Source organism: Pristis pectinata, chromosome 14 (assembly GCF_009764475.1).
Source record: "Pristis pectinata isolate sPriPec2 chromosome 14, sPriPec2.1.pri, whole genome shotgun sequence".
NCBI classification, from domain to species: domain Eukaryota; kingdom Metazoa; phylum Chordata; class Chondrichthyes; order Rhinopristiformes; family Pristidae; genus Pristis; species Pristis pectinata.
Genome location: NC_067418.1, coordinates 15,654,325 through 15,668,451, shown reverse-complemented (window position 1 = coordinate 15,668,451; position 14,127 = coordinate 15,654,325). Strand labels below are relative to the sequence as shown.

Here is a 14,127-nt window from a genome sequence, read left to right as displayed (position 1 = left end):
TTTTTGCTGTAAACTTTCATTAAGGAGCAATTTACAATGGTCAATTAACCTACTGGCATATCTTTGTGATGTGAGAGGGAACCAGAATACCCAGAGGAAACCTGCAAACTCATGGATACTCCACACAGACAGCACATGAGTTTGAGATCCAACTCATTTCCCTGATGTAACAGCACTAACTGCTGCACCACCATGACATCTGGATTTTGGTCAGCTGGTAAGTGACTGAGCCCACTGCAAACCTTCCACTTTAAATGATCTCTGTAGCATCTCAGTTTCTCTTTCCAGACCTCAGTTGCAATTTAATGTCAGCTTTTGGGTATTGATGACATCCATTAAAACTGAAGCCATCATGCTGGCTGAGTAGCCAATCATATTGAAGTATTCTCACAGTCAACATACCAAGATGTAAAGTCTTAACTTTCTAAACATTCCAGAGTAAAGATTGAGACAGACACAGAGATTAAGGCTGAAGCGGAAATATCATAAACTTTATTTATTGATGTTAAAAGCATGGAATTTTAAAATAATTGAGAAAATGGCATTCACAGATTTTAAGGTCCAGCAGAGTTATTAAACAGTAATTATAAATTGTACACTATTAAAAAGTCATTCAACAATGTGTAACATATATAGATTGTTTTACACTTGAGAAGGCTGCAAAATGCCTCACCCAGTGGAAGAGCAAGGCCTCACTAATGGCAGTTTTTGCATTTAACCAAACAAGTGCAATCTAGAATTTCCATCATAACCTCACTGTTATTCTCATTGCGAATTCTAAGCCATTGCATCAAAACTGAATCTTCATTACTGTTCAAAATGCACTTTAAAATATTTCATGCTAATTAAAAATATGTGCTATGATGCTTAGAAGGAATGTAAATTTGGGTTGGGAAATATAAGCATGTTTTATCTACTATCTATTTAAACAGGCTCAGTGATGTAGGTTGCTGGGGATCTGCTAGCCATCAACAGCTCCAAGGTTAGTTGTAATTTGGGTATAGTTCAGAGCATCATTTATGTTATGCTGATTTCAGGCAGAATGAACAGTCCCCACAACCCTTCTAAGTGGTGTGAATTATTTTTAGATTTAACACCTCGTGACAATTTATAGCCAGTGTCATGCAGTATTGTTGAAGTTACTGAGATTTGAAATGAGAATATCTTAATTAGGCACTTGAATTTATATTTATTACAAAATAGAGCATTTATCTAACATTACCTTGGATGTGGTCTGGAGTGATTCCTTTCAAGACGCTTGCTGTCAGTGGGAATGTGTCTTGGGATATTTTCAAGGGAAAACAACTTAAAAACAAAAAATCAAAATGAACTGGATAACTTGTGTTTTTTTTTATGTTTCTTTAATTTGATACCATGCCTTGCTTAGACAAATGAATTGCTTAATAAAACCAAATTTATTTTTGTGCCAATGTGCTGTGCAACCATAAGTCATTCAGACCTGCGGCATCGTCTCTCAATTTATTTTACTGTCTCTGGGTATTATAACTTAATGTTTTGGATGAAATATAATGTCAAGTGTTGTTGCTATACAAACTGCAAAGAAACATTCAAAAGCAAAGTAACAGTTTTATTAAATTCTGTTTAGCCTGCCTTTATAATTGAATGTTAAATACTGACATTTTATGCCACAACATATTAATGAAAATTTTGCCTTAATCTAGTTATGCTCTTATATACTACTTGGAGCTATGTAGTTTGAAAATGATTGTGCCAAATTTAGCAAAGCTAAAATAAATATGGAGGTGCTAATTCTTTCTAATATTATGCTTTCTAGTTCACTTATCCTTGAATAATGCTATTTAGCCCACATGTGCAGTATCTGACAGTCCATTTGACGGGACAGTTTCCAGTCATGTATTGCATGTTTCTACCAGCTGGGTATTCACAGTTCTTCATAGATATGTAACTATAGCAATTCACTAACAAACACAATTGCATAAATTATGCGGAGAAATGCATCTCCATTTGCCTCCCTATTGCTTTAAGTCAAGTGAATGGCCTGACTCCACTTATACTCCTGACATTGAATCTAAGCCAAATGCATTATATTCTTGGTAACTTAGATCATTTTGAGTAAATAAAACCAGTGTATTATCTTAAATCACCTCATTGAACAACACAATATAGAGATGTCTGTGGATTTCACAATCCTATAGGAATTGCTAAATGGAAAAAGCTACCTTTAAAATGAGTTCTTTTTCCCAGATTCTGCCAGGTTCTGGAACGTTTTCCAACATTTCGTGTTCTTGATTATGATTTTCAGCATTGGTTGTACTTAAATTTATTTTGAGATGAGGCAATAAATGGATAGGAGGTCAATACAAGTATATTGTGAATAATTATATCAGCTTGTTTTTTTACCTAATTATAGTCCTTTTTGTTCAAAAAGATATGTTAAATGTCAACCATCTTTTAAGTAATTTATCCATTAGTGTTGGATAAGGGAATGAGAAGGGGCTGTTACAACTAGAACTTGTTAAATGAAAGAATTTTATATTTGCATAAGTAAATCCATTCTGCATAATGCAGCTAATCTATGCAAATTAAATGAAATTAAGTATTTTAAAGAGACAGTAATAATGGGCCAAACTAATGCTAACAGTGGTTGGTGGTTCTGCATAAAATCACTAGCTTTCAGCCACTTAAACTGAACCAAATCTTGCAGTTATATGAACAGGCTTCAAGAGCAGAACAGATTCGAAGGACTCCGCACTGGCCCCCATGGACCCAATCTTCGCATGATTTCCTGGCTGGGAAATTGTCACTTGGATCCTAGGAGCTGAAATCAATGTGCATTCTAGACCAGCAGATTAACAGGTAGAGGATTTTACTTCTATCTATTTTAATCTCTTTTGTGTGTTTTTTTTAAAAAGAAGACAATTTAGTTCAATGTTGAGTTTCAAATGTCTGACAGAGTTTAAAAATTATTTTTATAATCTGTGACAGCTTTGCTTTCTGTCAAAGGCTATCTGACTGTTTCATGATGGGAACTCTGCACAACACCTCTGGTATCCCAGTCACTATTCTGATCTTGCCACTGATTGGAGCGACTGGACAACTACTGAGATTGTGCATGGGCCCTAGATAGTTGTGCATCAAGCTGGCTGCTCGGCAGCGCAATCAGGCCCAGTATTCCAGCTGATCTATCAACACCATTGGACTCATTTGCACTCATTCTTGATACTTGTTCGGTAAGTTTGACATTTCAATCGTCTTGAGTCTAGATGAGGGAAATACAGCAATATTGTTTTATAATACACAAAGTCTAATGAGTTGCTGCTATTCCTGCCTGCCTGTACAATTAAAATGTTTGCATTTGCATGCATCTGGAAAAGCGTAAGGAAAAATATCCCTTTCTCTTAAATGGAAGACGTGTTGAATTAGATGCAATGTATAAGCATGCACTTGAGGAGATAGTGTTGCTGTCCTTTAGGGTTAGCAGCAAATCTGGGCAGTGATTATAGGCACATTGGTCACTCTTTTGGTCTACATGTAAGAAATGGAAAATGCAACAGCTCATAAAGCTATACTTCAATCCCTAGGATTCTGAACAGAAGGGGGAATTATTGCAACTTTTGTTCTCTTTCTCTGCTCAGCTTCCTAAGAAAGTAGTGGTATTTTTCTACTTCAGTAGAAATGAATCGATGGATCTTAATACAAGGGAGAGAGCAGGAAAGTGGTGTTGAGGCCAAGCCTGGATCAGCCATGTTGCAACTATAGTGGCATTGATTTGATAGTGTTTGTTTAAAATAAATTAAGAATATGAGCTACCAAACACATTCAGAGTGCTCATCATCCTTTAAGTATTCTACCTGGTTGAAAATGGTTCTTTGTGCATTGCTGATGCTTTGAAACAACATGATGTTAGGAGAATGATTTTTACATTGCACATAATGTGTGAATTTTAGAATTGGGAAAAAAATGGAAAGCAGAGTGGAATGAAGCACTGGGATAACGTTGTAACTACCATAAAGACAAATAGTGCCAAGCATTAAGATTAGTTGCTTGGTAAAAATTCTAGTCAACCAGTGTGAATTTGGAATGCTCAAAATTGAGATGCAATCCAAACACATAAAAGGAATAATGATATGGATGACAGAATGGAAATGGTGCTGCTAAGGCTGCTCAGCAATGTACAAGTATCCAGACCAGTGCACCCAAAGGATTTGCTGCTGTTGAGCCCACCTGCACTGTCAGTGGCACAGGTGTATCATGAATATCATGTTTAACACTAAGCAGGTGTTTTTTTTAAATGGGCAGGAAGTGTGATAGTCAGGCAACATGCAGAATGTCCGTAATCAAAATAGGCACAGCTACAATCTTACCACTTTCCAACTATGAATTTCCCCAAGATGAGACTTAAACAATTAAGTCAATTTGTTTAATATCCCAATCATTTTCTCTAAAATCTATCAACAGCAATGTTATTACACTTTTTCCTCAGTCTGATTATCCAAATTTTTTGGCTCTTTTCTCGTTTCACCAAAAGCCCAGTCTTGGGGTGATTGGGTTGAATTATTCGTAGCCTGTTCAGTTTGAAAGGGATGGTACCAGCTTTTGATATTTTGTATTACTTAAGATAATAGAGTGGGTCCAGTTGCATGGTAAATACTCTGTAATCATTTTGTTCCCCAGTTACCACTATTGTTGCTTGCACTCTCTCTTCTGCTTCTGTAATGGGCAGCTACCACAAGGTAACTATCAGGGCTTGAATCTTTGATCGTTGGAGACTTATTGGAGACTGGAGAGGTCTTGCCGTCCACTCTGGAAATCTGCAACATCCGGCAGGGGTCGTGCTTCAGTAGGTAACCTTCAAACGTCTCCCAGCCCCCTCCTACACGCACCATCACATGTTTGTTGTGTAGCATCTGCAATGCAAAGTAATTGTTGAACAAAAATCAATGGAAGGCTATGGTAATGGGATGTATAACAGAAGGAAATTAGATGAAGATTAAAAAGCCATGACTAATTCCTATTTAGATATGTGGAACTCCAAGAGGTCCACATAATGAACATTTTTTTGTAAAAGTTAATAACCACAAATATCCTTGCTAATTTTGTCTAGGTAATCGACACAATCAGCCAGGCAGCAGCTGCTGCTCCCACCCACTGTGCATAAAGTGTGTTTATTGATTTTGTATTATAATCCCACTGGGTTGTGCCAGCTGTTACAAGGAAGACTAATGCAGAAAAAAATGGTCATTGTAGTCCTTTTATCTTACTCTCATGGCAAGTCTAGTTAAGCTTGTACAACTTGCCTGTCCAATATTATAGATCAGACTCTAGAATTTTAATGTTGACTTAATTACCTAGACTTCTACATTTATTATGTGTTGCTTAATTTTGTGAATCACAAATTTTTGGGAAATGATGGAGAGCTTGATAAGGCGTCAAAATAAAAATGGAAGGTTTTAAATATTTATGTTTAATACTACGAATCTGGTGAACCTGCTCATGTCTTAAGTCATCAGTAGTTACATATTTAATGAATAAGCCATTGTGCTCTGAAGACAAATAAAACAGAAAATGTTGCAAATACTTAGCAGGTCAGGCAGCATTGGTGAAGAAACAGTTAATGTCCTTTCATGAGAGCTCATAGACAAATGTTAAATGGTACTTGTTTCAAAGGACATGTTTTTTTAGAATATTCATTTACAAGCTATTCTTCTTTGAAGCATATTTGTTAAATGGAAATACACATAAATAGGAAAATAGTTCAACAGCAACGTCTGTACATTCCAATATTTTGTTTTCTGTAGATGACAGGAAGGGTCCAACCTAGCCTGTTTAACTTTTACCTCAAATGTTCCATGTGGTGATGTATCTGCAACCTCATCAAATTAATTGCACATACAGTCTAACAATAAGGCTGCAGTAAATCCTGGGGCTCATCGTTGAGCATAAATTCAATGTGATTAGTTATACAAATACTGTGGCTACAAGGACAAGGCAGAGGCTGGGTATCCTGCAGGATATGACTCGCCTACTGATATTCCACCATCTTTAAGTCACAAAACAGAAGTATTGATGAAATACCCACCATTAACAACTTCAGACCAAGCTGGCACCATCCAGGACAAAGCAGCCTGCCTGAATTCCACCCCCCCACCATCAATTACCCTAAACATACATTTTTGTCACCACTGCACTATGTTGTAGTGTGTACATTTACAAAATGCACTGCAGTTATTGACCAGGATACTCCAACAGCAACTCCTAATCCAGCACCATTACCACCAAGGACAAAGACAGTAGGTGCATGTAAACAGCTCCACCTGGTGGTTGCCGTCTAAATCCATGCACCATCCTTGGAGTCATATAGCACTACAGCACAGAAACAGGCCTTTCGGCCCATCTAGTCCATGCTGGTCTGGTTTTCTATATCGTCCCATCTACCTGCACCTGAACCGTAGCCCTCCATACCTCTCTCATCCGTGCATCTATCCAAACTTCTCTTAAATGTTACAATTGAACGCGCATCCACCACCCTCTGAGTGAAGTAGTTCCCCCTCAATAGTAGATTCCCCTTAAATATTTCATCTTTCACCATAAACCTATGACCTCTAGTTCTAGTCTCACCCAACCTGAGGAGAAAAAGCCTGCATGCATTCACCCTATCTATACCCTTCATAATTTTGTATGACTCTATACGATCTCCCCTCATTCTCCTGCACTTCAGGGAATAAAGTCCTAACCTATTCAACCTTTCCCTATAACTCAAGTCCTGGCAACATCCATGTAAATTTTCTCTGCACTCTTTCAAGCTTATTGATATCTTTCCTGCAGGTAGGTGACCAGAACTGCACACAATACTCAAGGTTTGGCCTCTCCAACGTCTTATACAACTTCAACATAACCACAAGACCATAAGACATAGGAGCAGAATTAGGCCATTTGGCCCTTCAAGTCTGCTCCACCATTCGATCATGGCTAATTTATTTTTCCCTCTCAACCCCATTTTCCTGCCTTCTCCCTGTAACCTTTGACACCCTTACTAATCAAGAACCTATCAACCTATTTAAATATAGCCAATGACTTAGCCTCCACAGCCATCTGTGGCAATGAATTCCACAGATTCACCACCCTCTGGCTAAAGAAATCCCTCCTCATCTCTGTTCTAAAGGGACGTCCTGCTATTCTGAGGCTGTGCCCGCTGGTCCGAGACTCTCCTACTACTGAAAACATCCTCTCCACGTTCACTCTATCCAGGCCCTTCAATATTCTGTAGGTTTCAATGAGATCTCCCCTCATCCTTCTAAACTCCAGTAAGTACAGGCCCAGAACCATCAAACACTCCTCATATGTTAACCATTTCATTCCCAGGATCATTCTTCTAAACCTCCTCTGGACCCTCTCCAATGCCAGCACATCCTTCCTTAGATATGGGGCCCAAAACTGCTCACAATATTCCAAATGTGGTCTAACCAATGCCTTATAAAGCCTCAGCATTACATCCTTACTTTTATATTCGAGTTCTCTTGAAATTAATGCTAACATTGCATTTGCCTTCCTTACTTCTGACTCAACCTGCAAGTTAACCTTTAGGGAATCCTGTATTAGGACTCCCAAGTCCCTTTGCACTGCCAATTTCTGATCCCAACTCCTGTACTCAATGCCCTGATTTATGAAGGCCAATTTACCAAAAGCTTTCTTTATGACCCATTTCTATCTGTGATGCCACTTTCAAGGAATCATGGATCTGTATTCCCAGGTCCCTTTGTTCTACCGCATACCCCGGTGCGCTACCATTCATCGTTTAAGTATTACCCTGGTTTGTCCTCCAAAAATGCATCACCTCACACTTCTCAACATTAAATTCTATCTGCCATTTTTCTTGCTAGTCCAGATCACTTTACAAGCTTTGATAGCCTCCCTTGCTGTCCACTATGCTCCCAATCTCGGTGCCATCCACAAATTTGCTGATCCAGTTTACCACATTATCATCTAAGTTGGAAACATATCACTGATCCCTCAGCATTGCAAGGTCTGAATCTTGGAATTCCCCACTGAGTAGCAATTTGGTAAGACCTTCACTAGAAGGACTGAAAATGTTCAAGAAGGTGGCTCATTACCAGCTTACGGGTAATTAGGGATGGACAATCAATACTGGCCTGGTTGGTAATAACCATTTCCCCAAAAAAATTCAATGTGTCTCATTTCAGCAACTTATGAAATATGAACAAATGGACTTCTGATTCAGTTTATTTTGGTAATTTAATTTAAATCATATTATTAAAATGTGATCTCAATATTATCTGCTACAAATCAGGAAATACATTAGATTTGGAAATGACTAACACGTGGAAATGAATGGTAAATGTATATTTAGGCAACAATGGTGATATCAAATGGAGACTCTATTTTCAATCTTCATGTTCCAAAATCATAATTTCAGCATAAAAGATTCTATAGACCATAAATTACTCTGTAGACCCACCAAGATTTATACTCATCGTTTGATTATGAACTGGGTATGGACCAAGGCTAAATGTTGATGCTCTCGAGGCAATTATAAATTGTAACTAGGATATTCTGCAGGAAAATTGTGTAGTAGCATGACAGGTCTAATTCTTAGTAAAGGTGCACTTATACGGGAGCAAGTGTTAAATGAGAATTTTTGTTGTGCAAAAGAATACTCATTGAAATATGCAAATTTAACTGATGTGGCTAAAAACATTTAACTGATTAATACTAATGGACTAATTCTTGTAAGTGAAAGGTTTTCCATTTGATGAAAGAAGATGATTGAAAGGGTAATGAAAATTAATTAGCACAGTACCAAACACACTGCAACTCAAGCTGTGGACAAACTTCCTAATGTAAGAACACATTTGATCACACCACAAGAGTTACACAATTCAATCTTTCAAATACCTTAAAAATATACTGATTCAAAAATAATGATGAATGTAACATGGTTGTTGAAAGTGATGTGGATCTTTAAGAAGCCTATTTATCCTGGTAAATCAAATGCATGTGTCATTTTTGTATTTTATATAAGCAAAGTATCTACTTGGTGTGGAGTTAGAAAGTGAGATATACCCTGGAACTAATTTACAACATGTTCATCCCACAAGCAGGGAGATATTAGATTTTGCATCATGGAGTCATATGGCACAGAAACAGATCCTTCAGCCCACCCTGCCCCTAGTGACTATAGAACAACACTGTACAGGCCTTTCGGCCCACGATGTTGCGCTGGCATTTTATCCTTCTCTAAGATCTATCTAACCCTTCCCTCCCACATAGCCCTCCATTTTTCTATCATTCATGTGCCTATCTCTCTTAGAAGTCCCAAATGTATCTGCCCCCACCACCTCTGTCGGCAGTGCGTTCCACGCACCCACCACTCTGTGTGTGTAAAAAGAAATTACATCTCACATCCCCCCATACCTTCCTCCAATCACCTTAAAATTATGCCCCCTCATGTTAGCCATTTTTGCCCTCTGAAAAAGTCTCTGACTGTCCACTTGATATATGCTTCTTATCATCTTGTAAACCTCTATCAAGTCACCTTTCAACCTCCTTCTCTCCAAAGAGAAAAGCCCTAGCTCGCTCAACCTATCCTCATATCAACCTGAGCAGCAACCTTGAGGGATTTAAGGACCCCAAAATCCCTCTGTTGCTCCACACTCCTAAGAGTCCTGCCATTAGCCTTGTATTCTGCCTTCAAATTCAATCTTCCAAAATGTATCACTTCACCCTTTTCTGGGTTGAACTCCATCTGCCATTTCTCAGCCCAGCTCTGTATCCTATCGATGTCCTGTTGTAACCTACAGCAACCTTCTACACTATCCACAACACCACCAAACTTTGTGTCATCTGCAAACCTACTCATCCACCCTTCCACATCTTCATCCAAATCATTTATAAAAATCACAAAGAGCAGAGATCCCAGAACAGATCTCTGCAGAACACTACTGGTCACTGACCTCCAGGCAGAATACACTCCATCTACAACTACCCTCTATCTTCTACGAGTGAGCCAATTCTGAATCCACACAGCCAAGTTTCCCTGGATCCCATGCCTCCTGACTTTCTGAATGAGCCTTCCACGAGGAACCTTATCAAATGCCTTACTAAAATCCATGCACACCACATCCACTGTTCTACCTTCATCAATGTGTTTTGTCACATCCTCGATGAATTCAATCAAGCTCATGAGGCATGACCTGCCCTTCACAAAGCCATGCCGACTGTCCCTAATCAGCCTATGCTTCTCCAAATGCCCATAAATCCTGTCTCTAAGAATATTCTCCAGTAATTTGCCTACCACTGAAGTAAGACTCACTGGTCTGTAATGCCCAGGGTTATCCCTACTCCCTTTCTTGAACAAAGGAACAGCATTTCCCACCCTCCAATCATCTGGCACTACTCCTGTGGCCAGTGAGGATGCAAAGATCATCACCAAAGGTGCAGCAATCTCTTCCCACACCTCCCGTAGTAACCTTGGATATATCCCATCTGGCCCCGATGACTTATCTATCCTAACGTTTTTTTCAGAAGTTCCAGCACATCCTCTTTCTTCATGTCAACATGCTCTAGCGTATTAGCCTGTTGTACACCATCCTCACAAACGTCAAGTTCTCTCTCACTGGTGAGTACTGAAGCAAAGTATTCATTAAGGACTTCCCCTACCTCTTCCAACTCCAGGCACATGTTTCCTCTTTTATCCCTGATCAGTCCTACCCTCATTCTAGTCATCCTCCTATCCTGTACATACATGTAGACTGTCAAGTACCTATATATACTGTACTAATGCCATTTTCCAGCACCTCGTTGATAGCCTACTGTGCCTTGGTGATTCAAGGCACCTCTCATCCATATGTTTCTTAAATGTTGTGAGAGAACCATTTTCTTCAGAATAAGTCATATTTGGTTTTATAACTCAGTAAGGAGATAACACACTTATTTTAAAACTGCAAGAAATGAAAACAGGTAATATCATTTTTTTCTAACACAGTGATAACACTTTATATGAACCAAAGCACAAAGTCTGAGGTATTCACATACACTACATACTCTCTCCTCAAACAAGGTATGTAGGTTTCTAATCTACAAGGACTTGCTGTAAAGCATAAAACAGTACAGCATAGGAACAGGCCCTTTGGCCCATGATGTCTGTGCCAACCATGATGCCCAATTTAAACTAATCCCATCTGTCTGCACATGATCTATCTTCCCTCCATTCCCTGTCTGTTTATATGCCTGTCTAAATGCCTCTGAAACATTACTATTGTATCTGCTTCCACCATCCTCCAGGCAGCATGTTCTAGGCACCTACCGCTCTCTATGTAAAGAAAAACTTGCCTCGCAAATCTCCTTTAAACCTTTCCCCTCTCTCCTTAAAGCTATGCCCTCTGGTATTTGATACTTCCACCTCGGGGAAAAGTACTCTATCTATCTTATTTATGCCTCTCATAATTTTATATACTTCTATCAGGTCTCCCCTCAGCATTCAACACTCCAGAGAAAACAATCTAAGTTTGTCCAACCTCTCCTTATAGCTACTACTTTCAATTCCAGGTAACATCCTGATGAACCTCCTCTGCATTTTTTCCAAATCTTCCACATCTTTCCTGTAATGTGGTGACTAGAGCTACACACAATATTCCAAATGTGACCTAAGCAAAGTTTTAAACAGGTGCAACATGACTTCCTGACTCTTATACTCAGTGCTGTGAGAAATGAAGGCAAGTATACCGTATGCCTTCTTTACCACCCTCTTCACTTTTGTTGCCACTTTCAGGGAGCTATGGACTTGCACCCCAAGATCCCTCTACATCTATGCTCCTAAGGGTCTTGCCATTTACTGTATACTTTCCTCTTACTTCTGACGTCCCAGCATCTTATTATGAAAGTGAATATTTGTTACAGCAACCAGGCAAAGAAGAAAAATGTCTTCACTCTGATTCATGTAATTCACCATTGCTCACAAGATTATGAAAATGACTTAAAAATCAGTTATACAAGAAATATAATTTTTTATTTACTTTCTTTCTCACAGAAGACCAAATTTGTAAAGTACTGTTCTTGTGATTTATCAATGTTTTTAAGGCAAAAAAAATGCTATGTTGCAATATTAGATTTTTTTAGTTCTGTGTTGCTATGACAAAACCTTAAAGTGAAGCATTGTTTCATTCTCTGCATCCCCAAAGGCAATGAGCCCTGGAGGATGTTGGTGAGTCATCACTTTCCTTGACAACATGTCCTCTGGCTCAGGTTGCCCTCACTAAATCATTCATTCTAATGAAATTAAGCCAATATTAAAACCAACTGATTGATAATACTATTAACAATTTATAATATTATTAATGACCCATCAAACATTATTGTATGGCTACTTACCACGTGTTTATTTGTGTATGTCCAAGTAAAGGAAATAATGCGATACAGCATACTAGTGGCATGATAATTCACAGTGCTGATCCCAGAACGTTTTGAATGCAAGTTTGTGTTTCTTTTAATTACATGATCATAAGGTTAATGGCTGAAAAATTCTTTGTAACACTGTCTTTAAGCAGTCTGCTTAATATTTTGTTGCTACTGAATTCTGGAGGAGTGCATTTGTTTAGTAACTACTTGCATTGGTATGGCATTTTAATATAGTATACACTTCAAGACATTTTACATCCAGTTTAAATACATTAAAGTATAGGGTATTTTATTCAATTGGTCTGTTTAAACATATTGGAATCTTAAACATCACTCGAAACTCGAGCAGTTCATGGCCTTATTTAAAATTACATCACGATCATAAACTGTTTCATATATATAAAACACCCAACCTGTGCTGAATATATTATTTTAAATGCTTGATATCAGGAAGTTTGTATTCAGGGATGGCTTTGGACATTCTGAAATTATTCAGTGGTTATTTCCAATGTATTTGCTGCACTCTAACAATCATTGTTAATTATTTCGTGTATTTACAATGATATTTTTAATGTCACATATCCAGGACTAATAATTAGTATATAATGCCATAGGATCTATATTAGAATTGTAATCAGAAATCACAAATAATAATATAGTGCAACTGATGGAAGAATACTTCAATTCCTCTTTTTTAAATAATTATTAACATTTTAAAATTGTTTACTTCAGTTTAACATATCGTGAAGGGTATAGATGGAGTAAATGCACACAGTCTTTTTCCCAGGGTTAGGGAATCAAGAACTAGAGGGCACAGGTTTAAGGAGAGAGGGGAGGATTTAATAGGAAGCTGGGGGGCAACTTTTTCAACCAGAGGGTGGTGCGTACATGGAATGAGCTGCCAGAGGAAGTGGTTGAGGCAGGTTATTAACAGCATTTAAAAGGTATTTGGACAGGTACATGGATAGGAAAGGTTTAGAGGGATATAGGCCAACAGGACTAGCTTAGGGCAGCACGGTAGCGTAGCGGTTAGCATGACGCTATTACAGCGCCAGCAATAGGGGTTCGATTCCTGTCGCTGTCTGTAAGGAGTTTGTACGTTCTCCCGCGTCTGCATGGGTTTCCTCCGGGTGCTCCAGTTTCCTCCCACACTCTAAAGACGTACGGGTAGGTTAATTTGAGTTTAAAAAGGGTGGCGTGGACTCGTTGGGCCAGAAGGGCCTGTTACCATGCTGTAAATAAAAAAATTTAAAAAAAATGAGAAGCTTGGTTAGCATGGACCAGTTGGGCTGAAGGGCCTGTTTCCCTGCTGTATAACTTCATATCTCTTTTATATGGTGTCAGATGCATTGCAAAGGTAGAACATCTGCATTGAGCTGTTTGTGGCCCAGGCATCATCCAGAACACACTGCTGGACTTTGATGGTGGGCCAGTGGGATAGGCCCTCTGCATTTGGCTTAAGTCTGTAGGAATCAGTGGATCACACATGCCTCTTCCAGGTACGTTCTGGCCCAATATCCTTCTGCTTCAGGTATCCGTTTGGATGATATAATGATACTGTACTCATGCCCAGTCTTCCACTTTTCTAACTTTGATTCAGATCTTGTCACATTTTGGTTCTCCCAGCTTTAGGAATCTAACCATCAGTTTGTTTTTTTTTCCCTCTTGGGAGCTCTGGTGGTTTAAATTTCAGATGATTTTTTATTGCATATGAAAACATCCACAGTTTCT

The 14,127-nt window shown here is 38.6% G+C and overlaps 1 protein-coding gene across 4 annotated transcripts in view; it reads right to left on the bottom strand.

The window, feature by feature from the left end:
• Positions 1-481: 481 nt before the first annotated feature.
• The window catches only part of LOC127577864 (growth arrest-specific protein 2), a 134,403-nt gene continuing 120,757 nt past the window's right edge, over positions 482-14,127 (bottom strand). For all 4 annotated transcript variants that reach the window (XM_052029490.1, XM_052029491.1, XM_052029488.1 and 1 more), the window contains one exon: positions 482-4,889. In XM_052029490.1, coding sequence (XP_051885450.1) covers positions 4,641-4,889 — 249 coding nt within the window. In that variant the 3' untranslated portion in view covers positions 482-4,640. The remainder of the gene's footprint in view (positions 4,890-14,127) is intronic.